General features: G+C 45.6%; 1 protein-coding gene across 1 annotated transcript in view; it reads left to right on the forward strand.

The window, feature by feature from the left end:
- Nucleotides 1-808: 808 nt before the first annotated feature.
- LOC119393749 (signal transducer and activator of transcription 5B) overlaps nt 809-22,691 on the forward strand; it is a 113,871-nt gene continuing 91,988 nt past the window's right edge. The window contains exons 1-5 of the mRNA XM_049415876.1: nt 809-1,006; nt 8,249-8,580; nt 9,654-9,833; nt 15,951-16,166; nt 16,990-17,141. Of these exons, the coding sequence (XP_049271833.1) occupies nt 8,305-8,580; nt 9,654-9,833; nt 15,951-16,166; nt 16,990-17,141 (824 nt within the window). The 5' untranslated portion in view covers nt 809-1,006; nt 8,249-8,304. The remainder of the gene's footprint in view (nt 1,007-8,248; nt 8,581-9,653; nt 9,834-15,950; nt 16,167-16,989; nt 17,142-22,691) is intronic.

Raw genomic sequence — 22,691 nt, forward strand, 5'->3', positions numbered from 1 at the left:
ATGAAATGTTCTTACAAAGGACCTGAAAATGCAGTGACGATTACGCCAGCGATCATTACTTTTTACAACGTGCAAAGTTTCCTCAGCACTTCGCTTTCTTCTCGTGTGCACCTTTATGCGTGATATCGGTCACTGCACGTAGGCTACGAAGCTAAGCAAAATTAAGTAATAACCTGCATTTGCTTTCTATTACTGTAATACTGTATATTTTTTTCTCGTGCTGCCCGCTTTTGCATTTGCCTTAAAAAGCCAAGTAACAGAAATGTCACAGCGTGTATCCACACTCGGCAACAAATTTTGTTTGTGTGGTCTCGTGGCACATCCGTCAGAGCTTGGATAACATTTCAACCGGGGCAAATGCATCTGCGCGGCGCGTTGGCATTTCCAATGACGCTGTGGGTATACAGTGTAGCGTCGCTTTGTTTTCGCGGCGAGCGTGCGCAGCACCTGCAGAAAAGCGGAACAAGACAGCGGGCGCGCGCGATGCGAATTTGAATTTGTTCAACGCGCGCGTTCGTCCGCAAACAGGCACTCGCACACGCGGGGGGAGTGTTAGCATAAGCCGGAGGCCAAAGAAAAAAAAATAACAACGAATACGCGTCCGACCAGCACAGCAATCGCCGCGACGTTCTCGGAAAAGGCGCGACCCGGCAAGCTCGCTGCTGCCTGTGTCATGCTCTCTCCCGCAAGCCTCTCCCTTTTCCCTGCTGCCGCTCACTCGCAGTTTCTTGATCTCGACACTTGCAGCGGCAGCCGTGCCGCGGCGCCACGTGCCACGCCTTTTTCTTTTTTTTCTGTTTATCCGGGTATTCATCCGTCGTCGTCGTCGCATCTGACGTCAGTAAGGGAAATGGCGTTCGTTATTGTGTAGAAAAAAATGCCGTGGCTGTGAGTCGCAGCAACGTCGCATTTTGTGCTCGGTCATCGCTGCCTTTCGGCGAGTCGTCACGCGTTTGTCGTGGAACAAGTACACGCTTTTCTCGGAGTCGAACTTCGCTTGAAACAGGTGAGTGAGGCCGAAGTGCTCCCGACGTAGTTGTCCTTCAACCCTTTCGCGAGGGAGGTAATGGCTGAACGCCTAGCACATGTCGCGGTTGGCGATTGCAACCGGGCAGTGCGGCTTTGATGGAGCCGTGTTTCGCGTCCCGCCTTTCGCGACACTTGTGGTGGAACACTGCGCGAGTGATGGTGTGCCGCGATGAAGCATTGTGACACGATGTCACGCGCGCTGTCTCCTTGCCTAGCGCGCGGCTTGGAGCGGGACACCCTCGGTATGCCTCATGAGTCGTCGAATTTTGACTGAGGCGACCGATGACAGCGGAGTGTTGCATATCTATGCGTCGCGCACGTTTGGTGCCGAGGTTGTGAGACTGAGCTCTGTATTGCTTGTTACCGATGGTACACAGTCCTTTGGTCGTGGTTAGTGCGCTTTCCGGCGGTGCGGGCATGCGTTTTTCTTTTCGCCCTCGTTCGTTTATCATTGCTGGCGCTGTAATGCGTGTCAAGTGACTTTCAGCGCCCGTGTGTGACGCATAATTGGTATTATGCACCGATGGTATTCTATACTTGAAATCGTGGATTGAGAAGTAACGTTTGTGTGATTCCCCAAATTTGACGCCGGTTCTTCCGAAAATGTGCAATCGCGTCTCTCTTTCCGCCGACTTCACTCCTCCTCTCCCGAATTCGCGCGCTGAGCCGGTGGTGTTGGCTGAGCCACGGCCGCTGCATGATCGTGGCATCGTCCACGCGCCTACGCTTCAGGGCTCGTGGTTTTAAATAATAACTATTGGAATGATTAAACTTGCAACGGTTGTTTAGAATAAAGTGAAGTTAACAGTCACGTGGTTCTGCCTATGTAACGCTTACGGGATGAAATCAACACGTGCCTCCGCCAGCGCTTTGTTCGTTCGTTGTTTAATGGTTAGTATGTGTGCTGTGTGGGCAGATTTGTGACCCAATGTGTAATCGTGGTTCTGACTGCACAGATAAGCCGACCACGATAAAGAACTTGTGACGCCAGTATGAAACTTTCATGCGCAGAACAATTTGTCGGTGGGCGCGCGTACACACACGCATATATACACGCGCACGTGGGTTTTTTAAAGGAAATATTGCTCAGTGAATAAGGAAATTAGTGAGGCGGTCAGTACTTGCAATAACTAGTGCAAATAACTAGTGCACAGTTACTCGTGGAACACTGCAAAACAGTTATTTCCCAAACACAGAGGGATATTTTGACTTGGGAAGTTTTAAGATCATTTCAGTGACATCTTTCTTATTAAGACATAGAGCTACAAGAAAAACAAGTTTCAAGAAAACCCACAGTAGATTTAATGCACCGTGCTGTGGTCTCGATGACGGGGGAAAAACAAAAATAACTTTGAGCTTTGTTGCCTGCAAAGAAAAAAACTTTTAAATTGCACTTCTTCAGTCTAAACCAAATGCTTCGTGCAATTGTCCCATTAATAATTATGGAATGGCAGCACTTTGACTTTAAAAGATTAAGGCAACAGGATATGGACAAACATAACATTTGCACAGCTGGTTCATAATGATTAATATTCAGATTTTGCTAGGAACTGATTTTGTCAAGAGTTCTGAGTAATTCTTCTGTAGCCCCCGTGCAAAGGGCTACAGGGAAAAGCTGGCAGAGCGGGCATATGACGTTACACTTTTTGCAACTCGTGAAGTATTGTAGCTTTTTCAGTAGCTCCATTGTCTGCCCTAGCATTGTTATTCTTCCCGGAAACTTGATGTTTGCAACTTGCCTGAAGTGTGAACTTTTGTCATCGGACATTATGACCATGAGCATTCACCAAGCATGCTCGATTTTTCTTAGAAAAATGTATTTTTGTCGCTGAGGCGCTTTTCCTTTTGGTTTAAGGCATAGCACGCGAAGTCTCTAGGTTATGTAGTACACCAAGCTGCGGCCAAATTTTTGATATGCCAGTTCTGAACTGTGATGTGTACAGTTCCCATGGAATGAAACACCTCAAATAGGGCTAAGTAATGCACATACTTTAATTCTAGTGTTTCATCAGTCTAGTATAATATTCTCGCATGCACTTGCATCAGAGCCAACATCTTAGTGGCTAGATTCGTAGTGACATGACGTGGTTATCATGAGCAGTTGTGTGCATAAGTTGTTAAACTTGAATACTTGAAGTTTTGATACTGCATTTCAATCCGTGAGTACTGTACATTTGTTTCAAGCTGTGCATAGCGGATGAAGGCTGAGTGCCCACTGCATTTTGCAACTGTCTCTGTAAATTCACTTGAATTTATTTGCACTTTTGTGCATCTTCTATTTAGTATTTGTTCCATGCAGTGATCCCATGTTGCTCCTTGTAAATACAGTTCTCAACAAAACTCTCGTGCAAAGTTTTAAACGAATTTGCCACAGCACATCTCTTCATTATTTCTGATCAGATTATTTGCGGGCAGTGAATGGCCCTGAACACCATGTTGGAGAACTGTACGCGGTTCCAGCATAATGTTGGAGGTAATAGGCTGGAAAGTTTCCAGCTTTGCGACTGTGACGTTGGTGCAAATAGTCTGCAGTCTCTAACACTTCATCATTGCTGTCATAGGGGAATTTTCCTCTCGGGACCAAATTTTTGTTATATTTTTCCAAGAGATGTAGTCTGTATTCTAAACTGCAGTCATGGGATCGAAATAGGCTAGGTATCGGGCACCTGTTTAATTAATATGCCAGCTGCACCTTTCCATAATAAGGTGTGCTGCAGTTCATCTGCACATGTCAGTGCATTTATTACAGTTTTAGGGATGGGCAAAGAAGAGGTGGTTGCAGCAACAGGCGGGCTATTTATAACGGCAGTACAATCCTGATGGTATCTTGGTAGCAACTTCAGAACTATTTGCTCATAAGTTTGACAAAATTTTTCAGCTCTGATAAGGGGGCAGATGCATGTGCCTCCGCATTAATTTTTAAATGTGGGAGTGATAAGGTATTGCTTGCACTTCTCCCAACATTCTGAAAGCATATTTTTGTGGGCAGTTCTATCATTAGACTTGTTTGGCAAAAGTCTGCTCATCGGCAGTCAACCACTGCCATGGGTCATGAAGTCTTCAATCCGTTGTCATAATGGGCCACTGCTGTTAAGGGGTGAATACACAGTAAAGCAGCTTTGAGTGGGACCCTTGAGCACCAAGAAGTGGGTTCAGTATTTTCCCTAGAATTTTGCAAAGTGAAACAGCGTTGATGCACACTGAACTGCTTGGAGTGCGAGTGTGCACTTGCTCATGAACTCAAAACTGGGCATCAGCCAGAGGCAGTAGTACTACAAAGCGAGGTTTATGTGTGAAAATGGGCACTTTGGGAAAAACCATCCAAAGTGAGTTTGTTTGGCGCGTAGTGCGTGAAAGGCAGGTTTCTGCCTGATGAGTGTAATATTGGAGTGTCACAGGATTACAATGAGCAAGGCATTTCCTACTGATAATGTGTCCAGCTGATTTGTAGCATGCTCTGTGCTTTCAAATGGCCACTGAACAAAGGCAACGTTGCTTGCAAACACCTACAAAGGCTCTGCATAGAGCCCAGGGCACTCTGCATCTGCCTGACTCCTTCGCACTGCAATGCACATCTGTGCAATGAAATGAAAATTACCTTAATTGACAGCACATCTTGAGTAACACCTGTGTTTCGTTTGTACACGCTTTCTTGCCTTCGCTACCCTTCCTACAGGCGATATCTCCTCCTCACCGCTTATTTCTTAAAAGCATGTGTACAATGTCGGCACTAAGCGTTGAGCCCATCAGTATTTCGCGCTTGTCAGCTACACGCTGTTATCAGTGCTTGCGCAGTCGAAAACACACAAAATTAAGTGAAATCAGTTGATCGCACACAATAGTCATGCGAGACAAGGAAGAACGGGTGGGCGGCTGCATGGCAAAGCAGTATGGGAGACAGTTCACAACTGATATTTCGGGTATCTGGAACAATCAAGCGTATGTACCATAATGACGTCATGCGAATCGCTGTTCTTGCGTCACGAAGTGCGCCATAAGGACGAGAAACGCCAGGAGAGAATAATGCGCTTGTTTTTTGTATTTTCAGAGGCTCGTGAGGGGCCCTTTAAGCTTAATTGACTGGTCAGTCAAATTACAAGAAGGCTCATTTGTGCATGTGCAACAGACCACTTGAACCATTTGCTGAATTCGCTACTTGTACAGCCCTCACATAATTTAATTGCGTCCTTGCCTGTCAGTGCAGGAGCGTAATTGTTGCATGTGGTTGTCGTCTTCCACGGAAAAAGTTTTGGTGCCTCATGCGGTCTGTACATTCATCATATCAATGTCCACAAAGAGGTTTGTTTGTTTCGTAAGTCTTGCATGGTTTTTTTCACCATTTCGCATTTCTAGAGCACGGCTGATAAAGTGACTCGGTTTCTTTACTGACATTTGTTACTGCTTTGCTGTGGCACTCTTCTGGGGCGGTGTTGTGATAATTGCACGAGTTGTGCTTGCACAGCTTTTTTCAAGGAGTTAAGTTCAAGTGGTCACAAAATGGCACAGCTGTGGAACCGCCTAAATAGGTCTTATTTTCTGTGAACTTTATTGTTCTGTGGTTCATATCCTTTGCACTAGTAAGCCACGTGGTAGGCACCGAGGGATGAGGCAAATTAATTTTTACCTAAGAGGATACCGAGGCCACCACTTGCTTTGGCAGCACATTTGTTTGCATTATTTATCTCAAGATAAAAAAAATGTTGACCTTGCAGTATTTGAGCAGGAGTGTGGCATGTGAAGCAATGCTTTATCAGTATGTGATATTTCCTTGTGCAGGGGGATTGCAGCTGTCCTCGAAATGCTAGGTAATTCTTGAAAGTTGAGAACTTCCTTAGTTTTTGTTCTTATATCTGCCCACGCTGTTGGTACAATGCGAGACATGCCAATCCAGTCTTGTCAGTAGTTTTGTGTCAGCATTACAAGCCACATACAGCAGTTATGGCTTCATACTTGATCCTATAATGCAGTGATATTAGTAAGCTTTTCTAGCAGAAAAAAAAATGAGTATTTGAGTACAGTACATTACATTTTAGGAACTTGTCACCACGTCATCACTACAGAGTTAGTAGCAAGCAAGGTGTTCATACATCCTCAGCTCAAACAAGATATTTACCTTCAATCCTATGTAAGATTGTTTCATTGTCTTGATGTAAGTATGGTTCACAGTACCTATTGTATTTTGTGAAGCGACTGGAAATATTATCAAAGAAAATTCTGCAGTGGGCTAGCTGGATAGACATATTGAAATTATTGTGCAAAGCGACATAACGGACAGCACTTGAGCAAGGAACAAAATGTGACACCTTTGTGCAAACTGTTAGCTGAATGTTAATAATGGCTAAATATAATATTAGTTTAAGAAACTGCATGACAGGGTTTTACAGCATAGTTAAATAGAAAAGAAACCCAGGTTGACTGAGATGGTCAGCACATTTTATCACCATGCTGCAATGGCTCCTTGAACTCTCTCTGGCACTCTACAAAAACTTTAGTCTTCAGACACAGAGCATCATTGTAACTTCTGCGCATGCATGCTGCACATGGTGATTGTTCAGTATCATGCCGTCCACCTGGACAATCTGACCACCTGGAGCTTTGTGGGCGTGTTCGTTATATAAATTCTTTGTTGTCGCCGTACAACACAGCTGTTATTGTCTCGGGTGACCCTGCCATCTGGAATCTGGAGCAATAAAAGTTGAAAATAGTGGAGACTGCTCGCAAGGAAGAGGCATGCTAAGTTGCGCATTGCACCTATGTTTCTATCTGTAATTTTGCTGATGCCAGTGGGTTTTTTAAGGCGAGAGCATTAAAGAGCTTTTTTCGCAGAAATTTCAGTGTCGGCGTCGTTTTTTGTGAGCGAAAAATCAGTGTTGACCGGGAGCAAAAATTCGGTATAGATGCAAATAAAGAAATAAGAAGATATCTTCGCTTCGAGTGGGAATCGAACCCAGGACTTCTGCGTGGCAAGAAGGCGTTCTACCACAGAGCCATGCCCGTGCCCAGAATTGTTCGTAAAAAAAAAACACTATACGTATGAACATCATGTAGTGCGAGGAGCAGGGGCGTAGCCAGAAATTTTTTTCAGGGGGGGTTCAACCATACTTTATGTATTTCGTGCGTGCGTTTGTATGTGTACGTGTATATATGCGCAAGCACAATTGAAAAATTTCGGGGGGGGGTGTTTGAACCCCCCAACCCCCCCCCCCCCCCTTGGCTACGCCCCTGGCGAGGAGGGTCATTAAGGGGCCCCTAAACCACCCAGAGGTCGAAATTGAGTTCTGGTGTTGCAGTTGTGCACAAGCCTACGACGAACACGTAGCCGTGAGAATGTTTCGGAACGGTGCCGTAATAGGGGAGTTACACGTGTTTAATGATTCGAAGGACGCCTTTGCTCGCTTCTCTCTTATCTCCATTCGTCGGCTCGTCTCTCCTCCTGGCCAAGTGTTCCTTCTCACCGTGCGAGGAGGAAGAGCAGCAAGTGTGTGTACCTGCGAACGGACAAACGGGTATTGTGGATGACAAGCAGACGACATATTGACGTCACGGCAAGCATTAAGGCGATGAGGAATGCCGAAAGGCACAGAGAGGAGAGGGGATTGTTTCTTGGAATTTGTGGGGCACTCATGGCTTGTAGCGCTGCTGCTTTTGGCATTGTTGATCGTAAAGGCATTCTGAACTCGATGCACGTGTTCATTTGAAATGTTAAAAAAATATTGGAGGTGGTTTAGGGGCCCTTTAACACATGTAATAGTGCATGGCAACAGCATAGAATCACACCAGGTGTCAGAACATGCGAATTGTGCGACGAGTGGTTGGTTTAAGGCCCATCAGTTGCAAAGCACACAGACATAATTATCATTATCAACAATGCTTGCAGATGCGCGTGTTGCCTTACGGACCCGTAGTGGGTACCTTGCCAACTTGCAAAAGGTAGAATTATGTTGTAGTAGGCATTTCGCAACTGTACTTGCAGTTGGCATTCTACGATAGTTTGAAATGCAATTTTCACACGCACAGACATTCCTTTCCTTGCAGTATGGTTGACATTTCCACCGAGAAGTGAAGCCAGACTAGCGATTGAGAAGGCGATGTGAAGAGGGTCCGATTACGCTATCGCGTTCTACTTTTGAAGGCGAAGCTCAAAGAGACTTCCAAGTTTTTTGCTAAGCAAATGATCTAATGGCAAATGTGCTGCATTTTTTGTTGCTTCTTCCCACAGGGTGGTGTAGGCACCCACCAAGACCGTGCTGGTAGGTGGCAAGGGGCGAGAGCAGCATGTCGCTCTGGGCCCGTCTGCAGGAGCTTCCCGGGGAGCTCTTACGCCAGTGTCAGCTGGCCTATGGCGAGCACTTCCCCATGGAGGTTAGGTGTGCCTTGTCCCAATGGATCGAGGAGAAGCCTTGGCAGGACATGGACCCTGACAACCCCTCTTTCGAAATGTATGCACCGTCTGTGGTGGCCTCCCTGCTCGAGGAGCTGCAACTCAAGGCCTCCACCGAGGATAACTTTGTCATGCGGCTCAAGCTCCTGGAAGCCGTGAACTCCTTTAAGGTAGCAAACGTGCCTCTCCAGTACCTTGCATGTGTTGCTGTGTTAAGTGTGGCCTTTGCAGTAACAATAGAGCAACAGACGGGACATTGGAATATTAGGGCCTGATAGCATAAACAATTAAAGTTTTGACTGATAAAATTTTTTAATGATCATCTAGAGAAGTAAGCCTGGTTTATCGCTTGGTTACAGGTGTCTGGTGATGACAGTGGCATCACCAGACACCTGAATGTGTGACACAATAATCACACACGCATAAATTACTTGTACAGTCACACATATACTCAAAGGTATAACTCATATTGTTTCGTTATGGCCTCTTGCCCTTAGGAACACCAGCAGCACTTTTGTGTTGCATAGCTCACAGGCTTTGCCATGTGTGCTATTCACACATGGCAAAGCACACAGCTCCATGCTCACAGCACACAGCTCCAAGCTCGTGCAGCATATCAAATGCAGTGCTGACTTCAGACTTTGTTGCCCCAAGTAGCAGTAGTGGCACTTGCGCAAGTCTTGTTTCAGATTTGCCTGAGAATTACATTTACAGTAAATGCATTTATTGGCATTTACTGCATATGCATCTTGTGTGAATCTCACCTGTAATTCCTTACGTATAAGTATGAAGTATGGTTTCATTAGCATGCGGAGCTTTTAGGAGAAGATGCTCAAGCAGAGCAATCCACACACAATTTCAGGGAAAGATGAAGGCTTCAAAGGACTGTAATTCTGAACAAGCAGTCCCCTTGTCCAATTAAGTTGCCTCTAGCAATAGCCTTGTTCAACATTTCATCACTACAAGCAAAGCAAGGCAGATCACAGTTGTTAGAAGTACATCTCAAAGGGAGCAAACATTTTATAAGCTTGTCTTAAAGTTTGCAAATTTGAAAACTGTGCTTTGTGGCCATGCCGCATAGACTTCGTGCCTGATAAACGTTTTGACGCTGACAGTATGTGGCATTCATAAACTAGTGACTGCACAGTTGTGATGCTGCTCTAGAGGTATGCTTGTTCATTTAGTATTATTAGCACCTTGTTGACAAATCTTACCGCTCTTCTCACTTGTCGTTCTGATTTAGCAAAACTACGGCCACAACCCATGTGCCCTGATTCGTGTGATCAAGAACTGCCTTGCCACTGAGATGCGCATAATCCAGCAGGCAGAGAACTGTAGCCGACTGGCCTCCCATATGCCAGGCCCCCATGATCCGCACACGGAAATAACCCAGCAGTTGGACACATTGCGAAGGCGCACACAGGTATGTTTCATTTCACGATTGAGATGGACTGGTGAGGGTCAGCTTTACGGGTGTGGTTCGTAGCACTGAAAGCATTCAGCAGTTCTTGAATAGCTTTAATTCATCTTGTTTCTGGTGTTTGCCCTGAATGCGACATGCACACATCTGCCATTAAAGGCCATCGAGTATGGGCTTGAGCACAGCAATTTCTCACCTCGTTTCCCTAACGGGGACATTAGATATAACCAGGGGCGTAGCCAAGGTGGGGGGGGGTTGGGGGGTTCAAACCCCCCCCGAAATTTTTGAGTTTTGCTTGCGTATATATACACGCACCCATACAAACGCATGCACGAACATACATAAAGTATGGTTGAACCCCCCCCCCCCCCCCCCGAAAAAAATTCCTGGCTACGCCCCTGGATATAACATCGCTCTCAATGACTTTTTCAATGCTTTTGGTTAATCTTGTCAGGACACACGTGTTACGCAGTGAAATAAATAACGTTACTTAATGTGCTTGTATATCACTCGTGTTAAACTTAACCCTGTGAGTGTCAAATTTAAAAGAGAACTTTTCCATATGGTCAAATTTGTTATTGCGGATTTTGAATGTACGAAATGTGTAAAGTCAGGAAAAAATTATACAAGAAATCTGGAACAGTATTTTGGTGTCAGCACAACTCAAAACCGCAATATGTTCAATATAGGGGTGTGCGAATATTTGAAATTTCGAATATTTTCCGAATAGTATTTGTTATTTGATTCGATTCGCACTGTAATTTTACTATTCGAACTATTCGAACTTCCCAAAAACAAGTACAGTCAACGTCCGATTGAAAGTGACCCCTTCAGATTCTCAATATGCTTCACCTCATTACACTGTCGTATTGCGGCGAAGCTGCCTTTCAAGCTCTGTTACGGTCGAACTTTGCCAAGTCACAGTCAACGCCTGATTGGATGTGGTCCCTATGCTTCACCTCATCACACCTGGGTATTGCGGCAAAGCTGCCTTTCAAGCTCCGTTGCAGTCGAACTTCGCCAAGACACAACGTCCAATTGGAAGTGGTCCCTAGATTTTTCAATATGCTTCACCTCATCACACCCCGGTATTGCGGCAAAGTTGCCTTTCAAGCCCCGTTACGGTCGAACTTTGCCAAGACTCAGTCAACATCAGATTGGAAGTGGTTCCTAGATTTTCAATATGCTTCACCTCATCACACCCCGGTATTGCGGCAATGCTGCCTTTCAAGCTCCGCTACGGTCGCAGATGTATTAACTCAAGAAAACGCTGGTTCCAACATGGAGATGAAAGATGTGGCAGAGTTGGGGGCTCAATTAAGGGGGGATGCGGCTTTCGTGTCGCGCAAAATGGCAAAAAAATCGATTTTTTGAAAATCACATTTTCAGTTTCTGTAGCCCTTTTTCTATCTGATTCCAAAATATCTTCCCTGAAAACCACCTAGAAGTGCTTTGAAAAATTTGTTGCGCGGGCTGAGGTGGCGAAAATTATTGTGGAGATTGCAAAAAAAAACGGTGCTTTTCAAAAAATTCTTGCTCCGCAACGGTACAACCGGGCGCCGCCATTTTGAGCTCGCCGTAAAAAGCATTTCTTCGTTTTCAAATTCCCCGCCTCATCTGGCTCCTCCCTTGGATCAAGCGCACAAAAAGCAAATCTCTGAAGGTCGTTTCGAGGCCTCCGATTGGCCGTGTCCGCCATGTTGCTCCAGCACGCCTTGCCATTGGTCCGATGCTCGCTTCGAGAGGACAGTCATCTGCTGCTTACGCGTCGCGATGTTACCTGATGTTACGACTGTCGAAAATCGCGCTACTTAGTGATGCGTTCGCTCTCGTTCTGTGTACACGGGTCGACGATAATTTAGAATATGATTACCCTTAGTTCGACAGCTGCATGCGGACGTGCAGTCATCAGTGTACGATAGTGTGCCGCGCTCGTCGCGAACATCGCAGATGCGCGTCTCGGGTAGTTCAGCTTGCCAGCACTTCGTCCTCCGTGACGAAGAACTTCGCGGGACTACTCTTTGTACTCGCGATCGAACATGACGTGCTTTGAAACATCGGGCACCGCGGCCACACACACCGCGACCGAGCTTGCTGCTCGGAGTCGTGGCTAGGCCTAACTCCGCTTACGGCGCTGGTTTACGAGACGAATCCGAACTTTGCGGGCAAGGACATCGCGCTAGCGGACAAGCCGCACTGTGCTTCGTCACAAGCAACAAATCGCATCGTCCGCTGGCTACTCGAAAGTGCGAATGGCCACTTTATGCATCGGCAGCAGACTCCCGGTCAAGCTCGTCGCGCATTGACCGCTCCGAGCAGCGGCTAGCAATTTCGTGCGTCGGCGCCGCAAAATGCGAGACCAAGCACGTTACGCACGACGATTTTCTGTCGCCGCGGCTAGAGTTACTGTATATGCTACCTTTAGGTAGCAGAGTTGCGCATCTGTCTTCCAACGCCGCTAGCAACCATGCATTGCGGAGAAGCTGCCGCATGGGCGAATTTTTTTATTTCTCGACGCCGCCGCTGCAGCGAACTGAATTACACTAGCCATCGACAGCCAGTGTTTATCGCCAGTCTTCAACATGCCAGGCAGGTTAATCGGCGACACAGTAGGCATGTCGCCTGCAAAAACAAAGTGCGACTTCACCGCATACCTGTGGTTGCTAGCCGGACCTATGCGCTACTCTGCTACCTAAAGGTAGCATATACAGTGACTCTAGCCGCGGCTAGGAGCACTGCACATTGTCGCCGAATGTCGCCAGCCAGCATATAGTGCGCGACTTCTCGGACCCCGCGGCCGAGTACATCGGCATGAAAGAAAGCGCTGGTGATGCAATTTAGGCACGCTTGGATTCATGCTTGGTATCGCCGCTAACTCTGATGAATCTTCTAAAATAACGAAAGCCTCGCTAATTACCGTTTCCGCGACCGAGTGAATGATGAAACGCATCACAGGCGAGGTTTGCAAATGAGCGTGGCGTGTGTGAAGCAGGGAGTTGAATTTATATCTGACCAACTCGCGTTACTGAATAAACTGCTCATATATTTCATCCCAGAAATGTTTGCAGTAAGTGTGCCAATTTTCATGAAAACCTACGAAGGAATAAGAAAGTTGGTACTGAATGCCACGTCCCCCACCTTAATTTTGTTCAGAAGGTCACTGGAAAGAATGACCTCCGGCACACATCCATTGTTTGTGATGGAGACAGGGATACTTCCCCGACTCTTTCTCAAGAAAAAACATACGGATTTGTTCCATTGGCTAGAGAAGACTGTATAAATCATGTCAAAAAGAGGATGGGTACAGCTCTGCCAACACCTGTATCAAGAAGCAAAAAAGGTCAACCACTTGAAGGATGGGCCCGCCTGACTCAAGACCCGATTAATTTAAAAGACTGACTAGTTATGGTATGGCTATCCGTGACAACGTTGACATTGATGACATGCAAAAGACCATAATGGCAACGTTCTATCATGTCACCTCGAGAGATGAAGTGCCGCACCATGAATTCTGCCCACTTGGGTCCCTGAGCTGGTGCAAGTACCGTGCTGCAGAAGCTGAAGGCAAGGCTCCACCACCACACACGTATAAACTGGCAGCACTGCATTACTGCCAGTCTACTAAACCCTGACCACCCTCACTTGCTCGGCTGTTGCCAAAACAAAAAAAAGTCAAAATGCGGCTGAGATTCTTCATTCGGTAGTTCGGTCAATTCTACCAGAACAGCTAAACACTTCACTGATTGCCGCCAAAACAGCTGTCAACGAGGCAGTCTGCAAGTGTAATACTGGCACTCTCCATGCTTATAGAGAGTTTTATGCATCACTTGGCCCGAAGCCTGGATAGCACTCCATTCAAAGAGTCTCAGAGAAGGATGCCATACGGGAAAAAAAGGCATCAAAAGGACACCAAAGCAAGCACCAAATGCTCAAGAGACCTCACATCACTAAGGACACCAAAAACTATGATCCTAGTGCATTCCAGATCACTGGACGCAAGGTGAAACTTCGAGAGCCGTTTTCTCAAAAGTGCCTTTTTGCCTGCCTGCCAAGTTTGCGCAGCCATTTTCTTCATAACCGTTTGGCCTATTTTGGCTCCGTTTCTTTTGTCATGTTTCTTAGACTACAATGCATGTTGTGACATTCTTTCTTTCTCAGTTTGACGCTTTGTAATTTTACGATGTGACTACTCGTTCACCCCAAGAGTGTGCCTGATTTGAAGGTATCAAAAAGAATCGCAATGCAAGAATATTGTGTTGCAAAACAAAATAAAGCAAGGATGCCACGACACTCAGCGTGCACTTAGCTATGCAACAAATATTCACCTAGCCTTCTAGTCCTTTTTTTAAACTCTCCAAGCATTGCGCAAAGTGCAAAGGAGTGCAATGGATGGATGGATGGATGGAAGAACTTTATTGTGGATGGAAGAACTTTAAGGAATGCAAGAAGTAAAAATTTAATTGAATAAAAAGTTCTGAAGGTATCACTCTGAAACTTTTTTGGAAGCATCAGGGAGACATGCTGAATATTTGTGCCAATTTTCATCACCATCTGTTAAGTTATAAGAAAGTTGGTTTTCCAAAGCCACGTCCCCCCTTAACGCTGTTTTGGGCCTGAAATTTGGGCAGGAAGTCCGAAAAATCAGACGCCGAAGTTTTTTAGCATCCAAAATTAGATGTTCTTATATATCGACGTCTACGAGGCAAATTTGGAACTCCGGACTTGAAGGGAGCACACCCTTGTCCGCCACATCAGTTGGGCTTCCACAGAAGTTGAAAGAGGAGGAGAGGCTGAGGAAATGGCATCTTTGCCTATCACGTGTAAAGTGTTGTCGGTAACATTTTGGTTGCACCAAATCATGTACATAAATAGAATTCGGCCTCTACATTGCCTCATTCTTGATAAGACAACTATGAAACACCACCCCGCCAGTCCTTCATCAACCTAGCGAAAAGAAATACTTTCATGTTGCTATCCCATAAGAATATGTTAGGAATCCTCTCGAACTTTTTTGCTGCAATTTCGCTTCGAAGTATTCGAAAAATTTTCTAGAAATATTCGAAAAATATTCGATTCGATTCGCACTCACACTTCAATATTCGAATTCGCTTCACACCCAAAATTTTGCTATTCGCACAGCTCTAGTTCAATAGTATTTCAGAGTGTGGTATTGAAAAATGGGTCTACACAGAGTGCCTTATCGCAGTCTGCACACATAAAATGCATGTCCATTCTCCTCTTCGAGCGACGAGTTGTGTTGGCACAGACACGCATCTTCTCTTCGTGCGGCTGCTTTGAGTAAACTCGGTAAACAAGGACAGCAAGAATACCTTGTGAGCGTTGGTAATAAACAAGCTAAGAGCAGCGCCAATAAAGATCGAAATCAACTTCCGCTGCCCCAGCAAGGACGTGCCGATAAAGACAAAAATCCAGTTTCGTGCACCTCCGTTGTGATCACATAGCGAAATTGAAACCATGCAAGGCTGTTGCCCATCGGCGTTGCTGCAGAGCGCACGAGGCACTGAAGCTAGAAATCAGTTCTCTTTATCTTTGCAAGAAGGCAGCACAATCATTTCAAATGCTTCTTGGTAAGTGCTAGGAGGTGGCAGCACCTCCAAATGAGCATGCATCGTTATTACGACGTAAAATTTCAAACAGTGGGTTGAAAACATACTCGTACGGCAGAGACCTTGCAGGACAGAAAACCGCCACCGTACATGTACGGCAAAAACACTCAAAGGGTTAATGGGTCAGTCGCCCCTAAAAAAAATTCTGCTCTGAAATGGACAATTTCTGCCCCAAACCTGCACCACACTTGCTGCTCCGTGTCGCTCCAAAACATATTTGGGCTCTTTCATCACTGCATTATCCATTGGTTTGCGTGCAGGGACAAACGCTGATGAGACAAAGCAACATGCATACTTTGCTGCATGAGTGTCTGCTGTACTGTACTAAATAGTGTACAGATTCACACAAATGGCAACTTGAAATGATGGGAAGGTCCTTTTGAGAGCAGTTAAGGCTAATCGTACAGGCCAGCAACATTTAGCAGCTGCATGGATCTTTCCCATGTGTGTGTGGGCTTGTTTACAGCCACGATTTCGAATGCTTCGTGTGCAGGAGATGGAGGACGAACTTCGCCGCATGATCCAGATTCAGGAGTCTTTTGTGATCCAGTACCAGGAGTGCCAGAAGCTGCAAGCACACTACCAGCAGCTTTCAGCGCAAAACACTGGTCAGACCAATGTGGAGCTGCTCAACAAGATGCACAACGAGAGCAAGGCCATGGAGCAGGCAATTCGGCAGCGAATCAGCGAGCTGCGTGAAATGCGCATTGTGAGTTATGCATGCATTCACACAACAGTACCACAACAAGGGCCCGGAAGAAGGCAGCATGCAAAGTGAAAATCTTTTAAAAGATTGGCTCGTGAAATATTGTTTGAGGAATAAATAACCACAAGCACTACCCATACATAGCTTTGAATTCATTGACATGTGCAGTTATTTTTATGTATCGGCACTGTTACATTTTGTTTTGTTACGACTATGGAAACTCGATATGGTAGCGTTGTGGCTAAGGTGTCAAGCTGTAAAGCTAGAATTCAGCTTCATTCATATACAGTAAAAGCTCGTTATTTTGACACCCGTTAATTTGGATAATTCGGACGGCTCTCTTGGTCCCGGCCAAAGTGCATGTTATTCTATGGGACCAAACCTTCGTTAATTCGTCATAATTCGGCTCCGCACCGCTTAATTCGGACAAATGCTGACGGCTCCCGCTACACAAAAGTGTGGTAAAGCAGTGCTGGCACCACTGGAGTGAAACCGACACCTGAGTGGCATCGCCATTGTCATCAACTAGTGGGAGCGATCGCAGCGTCACTGCGCCTCTCGCGCCATTGTGTTGTCGTGTTGGCACCGTCTCGTCTTGCGGAGTTTTTTTTTTCCCCCGTTGTGAACGTGTTTGCATGTGAGGCCCGATCACGCGACAGTAGCTGACGAGCTTTTACTCCCGAGCTTTTACTGTGCAGCGAGCTTTTACTGTAGCAGCCAAATGAATTGCGGGGCTATGGAAACCACGTGCCTCAATAGTCCGTGTGATTGCTATCAGCATGATGAATGACTTATGCAACACAGCCGTGCGTTTATGTATTTGCAGGCCTTTTCAGAAAAGCAGCAGGAGTCGGCTAATCTGCTGGCCACACTACAGACACGAGTGCTGGACAACGAGCTCATTAAGTGGAAGCGTGCCCAGCAACTTGGTGGGAATGGAGTTACTTTTGAAAACAACCTTGACCAGATCCAAGAGTGGTAGGTTCTGTCCCTTTTCCTTAGCTTTTCCTTTTCTTTTTTTTTTCTTTTTTTGCTTTTTTTTGCAGTGCTATAGATCTCATGCCTCTTATTAGTTCAGATATTTTTACATCTATGCTATTGCTTTTCCTGTCATGCTCTATTATTTCTTACCTTATTTTATACTCTTCCCAATCTGTCATCTTGTTGCTATTGTTTTCTCCTTTTTTAAAGAGTAGCCTGGCTTTTTGTTTGTTCTGGGGTGCCAGGCAGCTGCTTCGTACTTCTCTCTCTTTCATAATGCTTTTGAGACAAAACTCCTTGAGTCGAACAGAGATATTCGTAACACAGTCTACTTTCGTTAATGAAGGGTCTGATGAAATTGGTAGAATTATCTGGCGGGCTGAACCAAGCAAGGAACAGAAAAGAAGTACCAGACACAGTGCCGACTCGTATGGCGCATATCTTACGCGCTTGTGATGCTTCCTGGAAACCGCCTTTTTTCACGATGCCACTGCGCATGCGCCCTTCCTCTAGCGGAAAAGTCTTGAAACGTCTCTTCATCTCGGAGGCTTTTGCTCTGGCAATACAGTAAAAGCTCGTTAATTCGGATTTCTAGGGACCGGAAAACATGTCCGTATTAAGGGGAGACGCGGGTCTTTTTTTTATTTCTTTTATTATCTGGTTGAACTGAACAAAATTTAACAAACTTATCCCATTTTTTCTGCAGATTCCAAATCTCTAATTAGATTTTTGGTAGCTGCATTAGTACAAAATATGTGCAATCTCTAAAAGCATATTTCTTACGGGAATTTTTGGCAACTTTGCTTTGTCAAACACAGAAACAAAGTATGTGGCAAGGCTGCCAGAGAGCTGGTTTAGCCGGTGATGCTAATCCAATTGTCTTCAACAAACTTTGAATGCAAAATAAATACACGTAAATGTGAGTGAAATTTTTTTGCTGCATACTATTTCTGATAATCGAGAATTATAATTTGGTGAACAACATTATAAGAAAATAAATAGCATCACCGGCTAGACCAGCTTCCTGGCAATCTTGCCACATACTTTGTTTTTGTGTTTGACAAAGCAAAGTTGCCAAAATCCCCGTAAGAAATATGCTTAAATATGTGTTAGAAATTGCATATCTTTTGTTCTAATGCAGCTATTAAAAATCTACTTAGAGATTTTGAATCTGCAGAAAAAGCTGAATAAGTGTAATAAATTTCATGCCATTCACCCAACTTTTAAAAAACCATTTTTTAAGACACACGTCTCCCCTTAACCGAATGTCCGAATTATCGAATGGTCGAAATAAACACAATAAGTGCACTAGTTTTTTCAACATAACTTTACTTAACAAAGTAATCGCAGATGCTTGACTGTTTTCGAGCAGATATTCGCGCGGACACAATTTTTCTGAGCCCTTCAAGGTGCTCAGCAGCTCGCATGATGTCTGCAGTGTCCGCAAAAGTTTCACCCGTCATCCACGCTTTTCGGTTGGCACGGTAATCCACAGGAAGATTGTTGATGTTCTTAAGGGGGGACGCGGGTCTTAGAATAGTAAAAAATGGACAGAAAATCAGTTTTGAGAAAAACGCATTTTAGGCATGTTTGCACCCCTAAGCAGCTGCCCTCAAAATATTATCGCCGATTTCACCCGGGAAATGGGTTAAAACTTATTTTTAAGACTCCACGGGAGCCGCAAAATGCATCTCAACAGGCAAAATTTGTTCAAACTTCCCGCGCGCGCCGCGGGCGCAGCAGCTGGCTGATCGCCGCCATCTTTGGCTTGTTTTGAAGCTGTTTTCTTTGTGTACATTTTGCGGCGTTTCAAAATGGCGTCGCTGCAACAGAACGGCCGCTATCGGCGCTTTTGCTTTTCCGAAGGGTGGTTGTAGAACGCTCATTGGCCAGAGCGCGCGCGCGCGAGGCGAGCCCCCTTCTCTCGCGCCTCCCATTGGCTGGCGCAACCCGAGGCGGCCATTTTGTTTTTGTATTTTTGTTCTGCGCTCACGGCTGCCGTGTTGCCGGTGTCGTGTGCTCGTGTGTTGTTACAAGTGTCATCTTCCTCTGCTTACGCTCGCGTTGGTGCGGCCCGCCGACACACAGTTACCTTATTTTGTGCTGGCACATCCGGAGATTCTCGTGTAAAGAAGACGCGCCAAGCGTACGAGGGCGCGATGCCGAAACTACTTGTCGCTACCGGAGCGTCTAGTCTACGAGAACCGCCCGGTTCCCCTTGGTCAAGCTGCAGCCATCGGATCATTAGGCAACGCTTCAGTGGCATTCGAAACCGCGTTCGTATGGCATACTATGCGAGACTGCCGAGTGCGCGGGAAATACGGCGACGGGAGGAGTGCTTGGCATCGCAGCGCGCAACGAAGCAGCGGAAGTTCAAGCCGTTGGATGTTGGTGAACGGCGGCAAGGAAAAAGAATTTATCTGCGTGGACTTATCCGTGATAAAAACGTTCTTTGGGCTTGTGCTTCGTTCCGAGTTCGGCTCAAGCAGTGACCTTTTTCAAGGCAGAGGGTATAGGCTGCTTTCAAAGCCTGTGCTTTATTATCACAGGTGCGACTCGCGCGAGAAGCGTTTCTCGTAGAAGGTAGCTGGTGATAGTGGTGCCAAGATAATTAATGTCATTTGAAGTGAAATGCATTAAATTAGGGCCACCAATACTGTCGACAAGGGTGCAACGGTAGTCGCTTCAACCACGACCTGACAGAGCAACACCGGAATGGCAGAGACGCCGTATTACACTTTGGGAAATTGACTTGTGCTCCACAGCCTTGAGAAGGTTAAAAACTGACATTGGAAGTTGCAAAAGGAGCACTTATACAGTGGTGACACCAAGCACAGACTTTCAAAATTACACAAACCAGCAGGGGACCCTGAGTACAGCCCTTGCCTGCTGTTGAGCCAAGTGCTATTGCTGGACAATAAAAACTGATTTTTGGTTTAATAAATAACCCACGTGCTTTTTAGACTTAATCTCTCTGTCTATTTTATTTGCCTGTTGCAAAGCCACATTCATAGACAAATTTTGTATTTCTTTAGCTTGCAAGGAATTGGTACAGGCCTATGAATTGCTAAAGGTGGAGTTTATCACTCTGGTACTGGGTGCACTATGTGGCTTTATAAGATGATTTTGCCAGTACATTGGCAGGTCATGGTCACATATTTGATATGGCTGTTCTCGTGAAGAAGAAACCTATCAAATGATATAACCACTAGTGCTGTGGCTGCACTTCCACAAAAGTTACAGTTGTCTGAAACTTCAAATGCGTTTTTCTCAGTTTGATACGCACTCAGCCTTACGGGGTTTTTTTCCATGTTGTTGCTGAGTAAAAATCACAAATTTGGTATCATTTTACTCGTATTTAAACGATCTGGGGGGTGATGCTATTTGCATTACTCTAGCACCATTTTACAAATTTTAATTAGATACTAATGAGAGTGAATCAGAAAAAATAACCACCAGTGAGTGTTCATCTGTTTTCTGACCTTCACAGTGCTCTCAAGGGAATAAAAATAGCATCACCTCCTACAGCATGATCTGGGCATTGGCCCCATGCACTTACAGATTGGTTTTAGTAGGTCGAAATTGCCTAAAAGCCCCGTAAGAAGCAGGCACTAATTATTTTTTCAAACCTCGAGATCTTTTGAACTAGTGCAGCTATTAAAAAACTAATTACAGATTTGAAATCAGCATAAAAAACTGGTCAAGACAGTGAAGTTTAGTTCATATTGACTCAAAAATAAAGAAAATTTTAGGACCCACGTCCCCCCTTAAAGCAGCGTGGCTTTTGAACCTTTCCGATAACGAGAAGCAGCAAGCGCTCTGTTCCCGTCACGTTGGCGGCTCAAAGTACGGTTACTCGTTCCTTGCTTCTTTTGCCGCTGATACAAGGATCCCCTTTCATCACTCTTCATCACTAATTGTCGGGAGAGCCCATAATTCAGAGCACGCAAAATTTCTACTTTGGTGGTGAAGTCCTTGGCCTCGTACTTAAGCTGCTTCGCCGGCGTTGCCATCGGCGTGTAGTGCGGTCACACGAGAAGTCAGCACAAAAGCACCAGCAACGATCAAGCTAAAGGAGCCCTACTGAAACATTCCTCGATAAATTGGCGATCAGCGATGCAGCACACCAACGGGAACAAAGCAACAAAACCCACACGGGAAAAAAAGGCGTTCACCCAGTCTCAATCCAAGCCAAGTCGATAATTGATGTCCATGACGATGCTGCGTTAGAGCTTCACTTTTGTTCCGAATTGTTCTTTTTTCGTTTTCGAGCCTCGCCAGTGGCCCGAAAGTCGCCGAATTATCTGATTTGAGGTCAAATCTGTCCGAAATAACGAGCGTCCAGTCTCATAGAGTGATGCGTATATTTACAGGGACCAGATGACGTGTCCGAATTAACCGATTTTCCGAATTAACAAGAGTCGAATTAACGAGCTTTTACTGTACCGGTTGTCCCAGCCCCTTCCAAATGGCAGAGGGCAGCACAGGAAAATGTGAAAAATGGAGTGAACACATGCCCACATTTCATGTGTCCAATGTAGAAAATGCAAAATGACATCGGAGTCCCAGACTACATAGATATTTGACATTTTTGGAATTTGATCTTTTTGGCATGCAAAATGGTGCATGTCCATTTGTGGCAGTAAGAAAAAGACTAAAGCAGTGGACTTTATTTCTGGAAATAAAACTTAAGTTACTATTGCTCGTCATCACCATTTTATAGCAGCACTTCATTGCTACAGAGAAAGTGTCATCCCCTTTGTTGTCAATACTAGCGTCTCACATGTCCTGCGTCTATCGAACAGCTCCTCAACAATCTTAAGCGGGATGTGGGCTTATGCCAGCTAGTCCATTCTGGGATGTGTGCAATGCTCCCAACAGGATTGAATTACCGTAAAATCCCGGGCAAGCCCCCCCCCCCCCCCTACGGGGAAAGATAATCTAACAAGATTTATAGGGGGGCCCTTGCTCGGTCACGGATCAAAATTCAAGATGGTGGCGGAAAAGCCGCGCGTGCTTCCAATGAAATGCGTTATTGAATAGGCTTGCATTCACTGTCGTTATTAGCCATTGTCAAGTGAATAAAAACACTGAATGAAGCAGTGAAAATGGCGGGAGGTCAGGTGGGGCACTTGCTCGGTCATTGGCGGATATTTCAAATCGCCAGAAAAAAAGAGGGGAGCGCTTGCTCAGGTAGGGGCACTTGCTCGGGATTTTACGGTAATTAACTCAGCACTCGAAAGTGCCCGTGTAACAGGGATATCTGACTCTCCCTGCTGTGAGCGTGTACTTGTGGTCAGGGTGTACTTCCGGTTTGCTACCCTGCACTGGGGGAAGGGACAAAGGGGCAGGGAGAGAGAGAGGCCCAACTGGACTCGAGGCCATTTGCTTTAGCTGAAATTGTAGGACCATGGACATGTGCTTTGAAAGCGCAGAAGGCAACAAAAGCGTTAAGCCCTAACCACACGTACGCGTTACCGCGTGTCAATACGTGGTGTGTAGACTAGATGCCGCGCCCTGTCCCTATGGATAGAGAGAGCGCGTAAC

This window comes from Rhipicephalus sanguineus, chromosome 5, assembly GCF_013339695.2.
Source record: "Rhipicephalus sanguineus isolate Rsan-2018 chromosome 5, BIME_Rsan_1.4, whole genome shotgun sequence".
NCBI classification, from domain to species: Eukaryota; Metazoa; Arthropoda; class Arachnida; order Ixodida; family Ixodidae; genus Rhipicephalus; species Rhipicephalus sanguineus.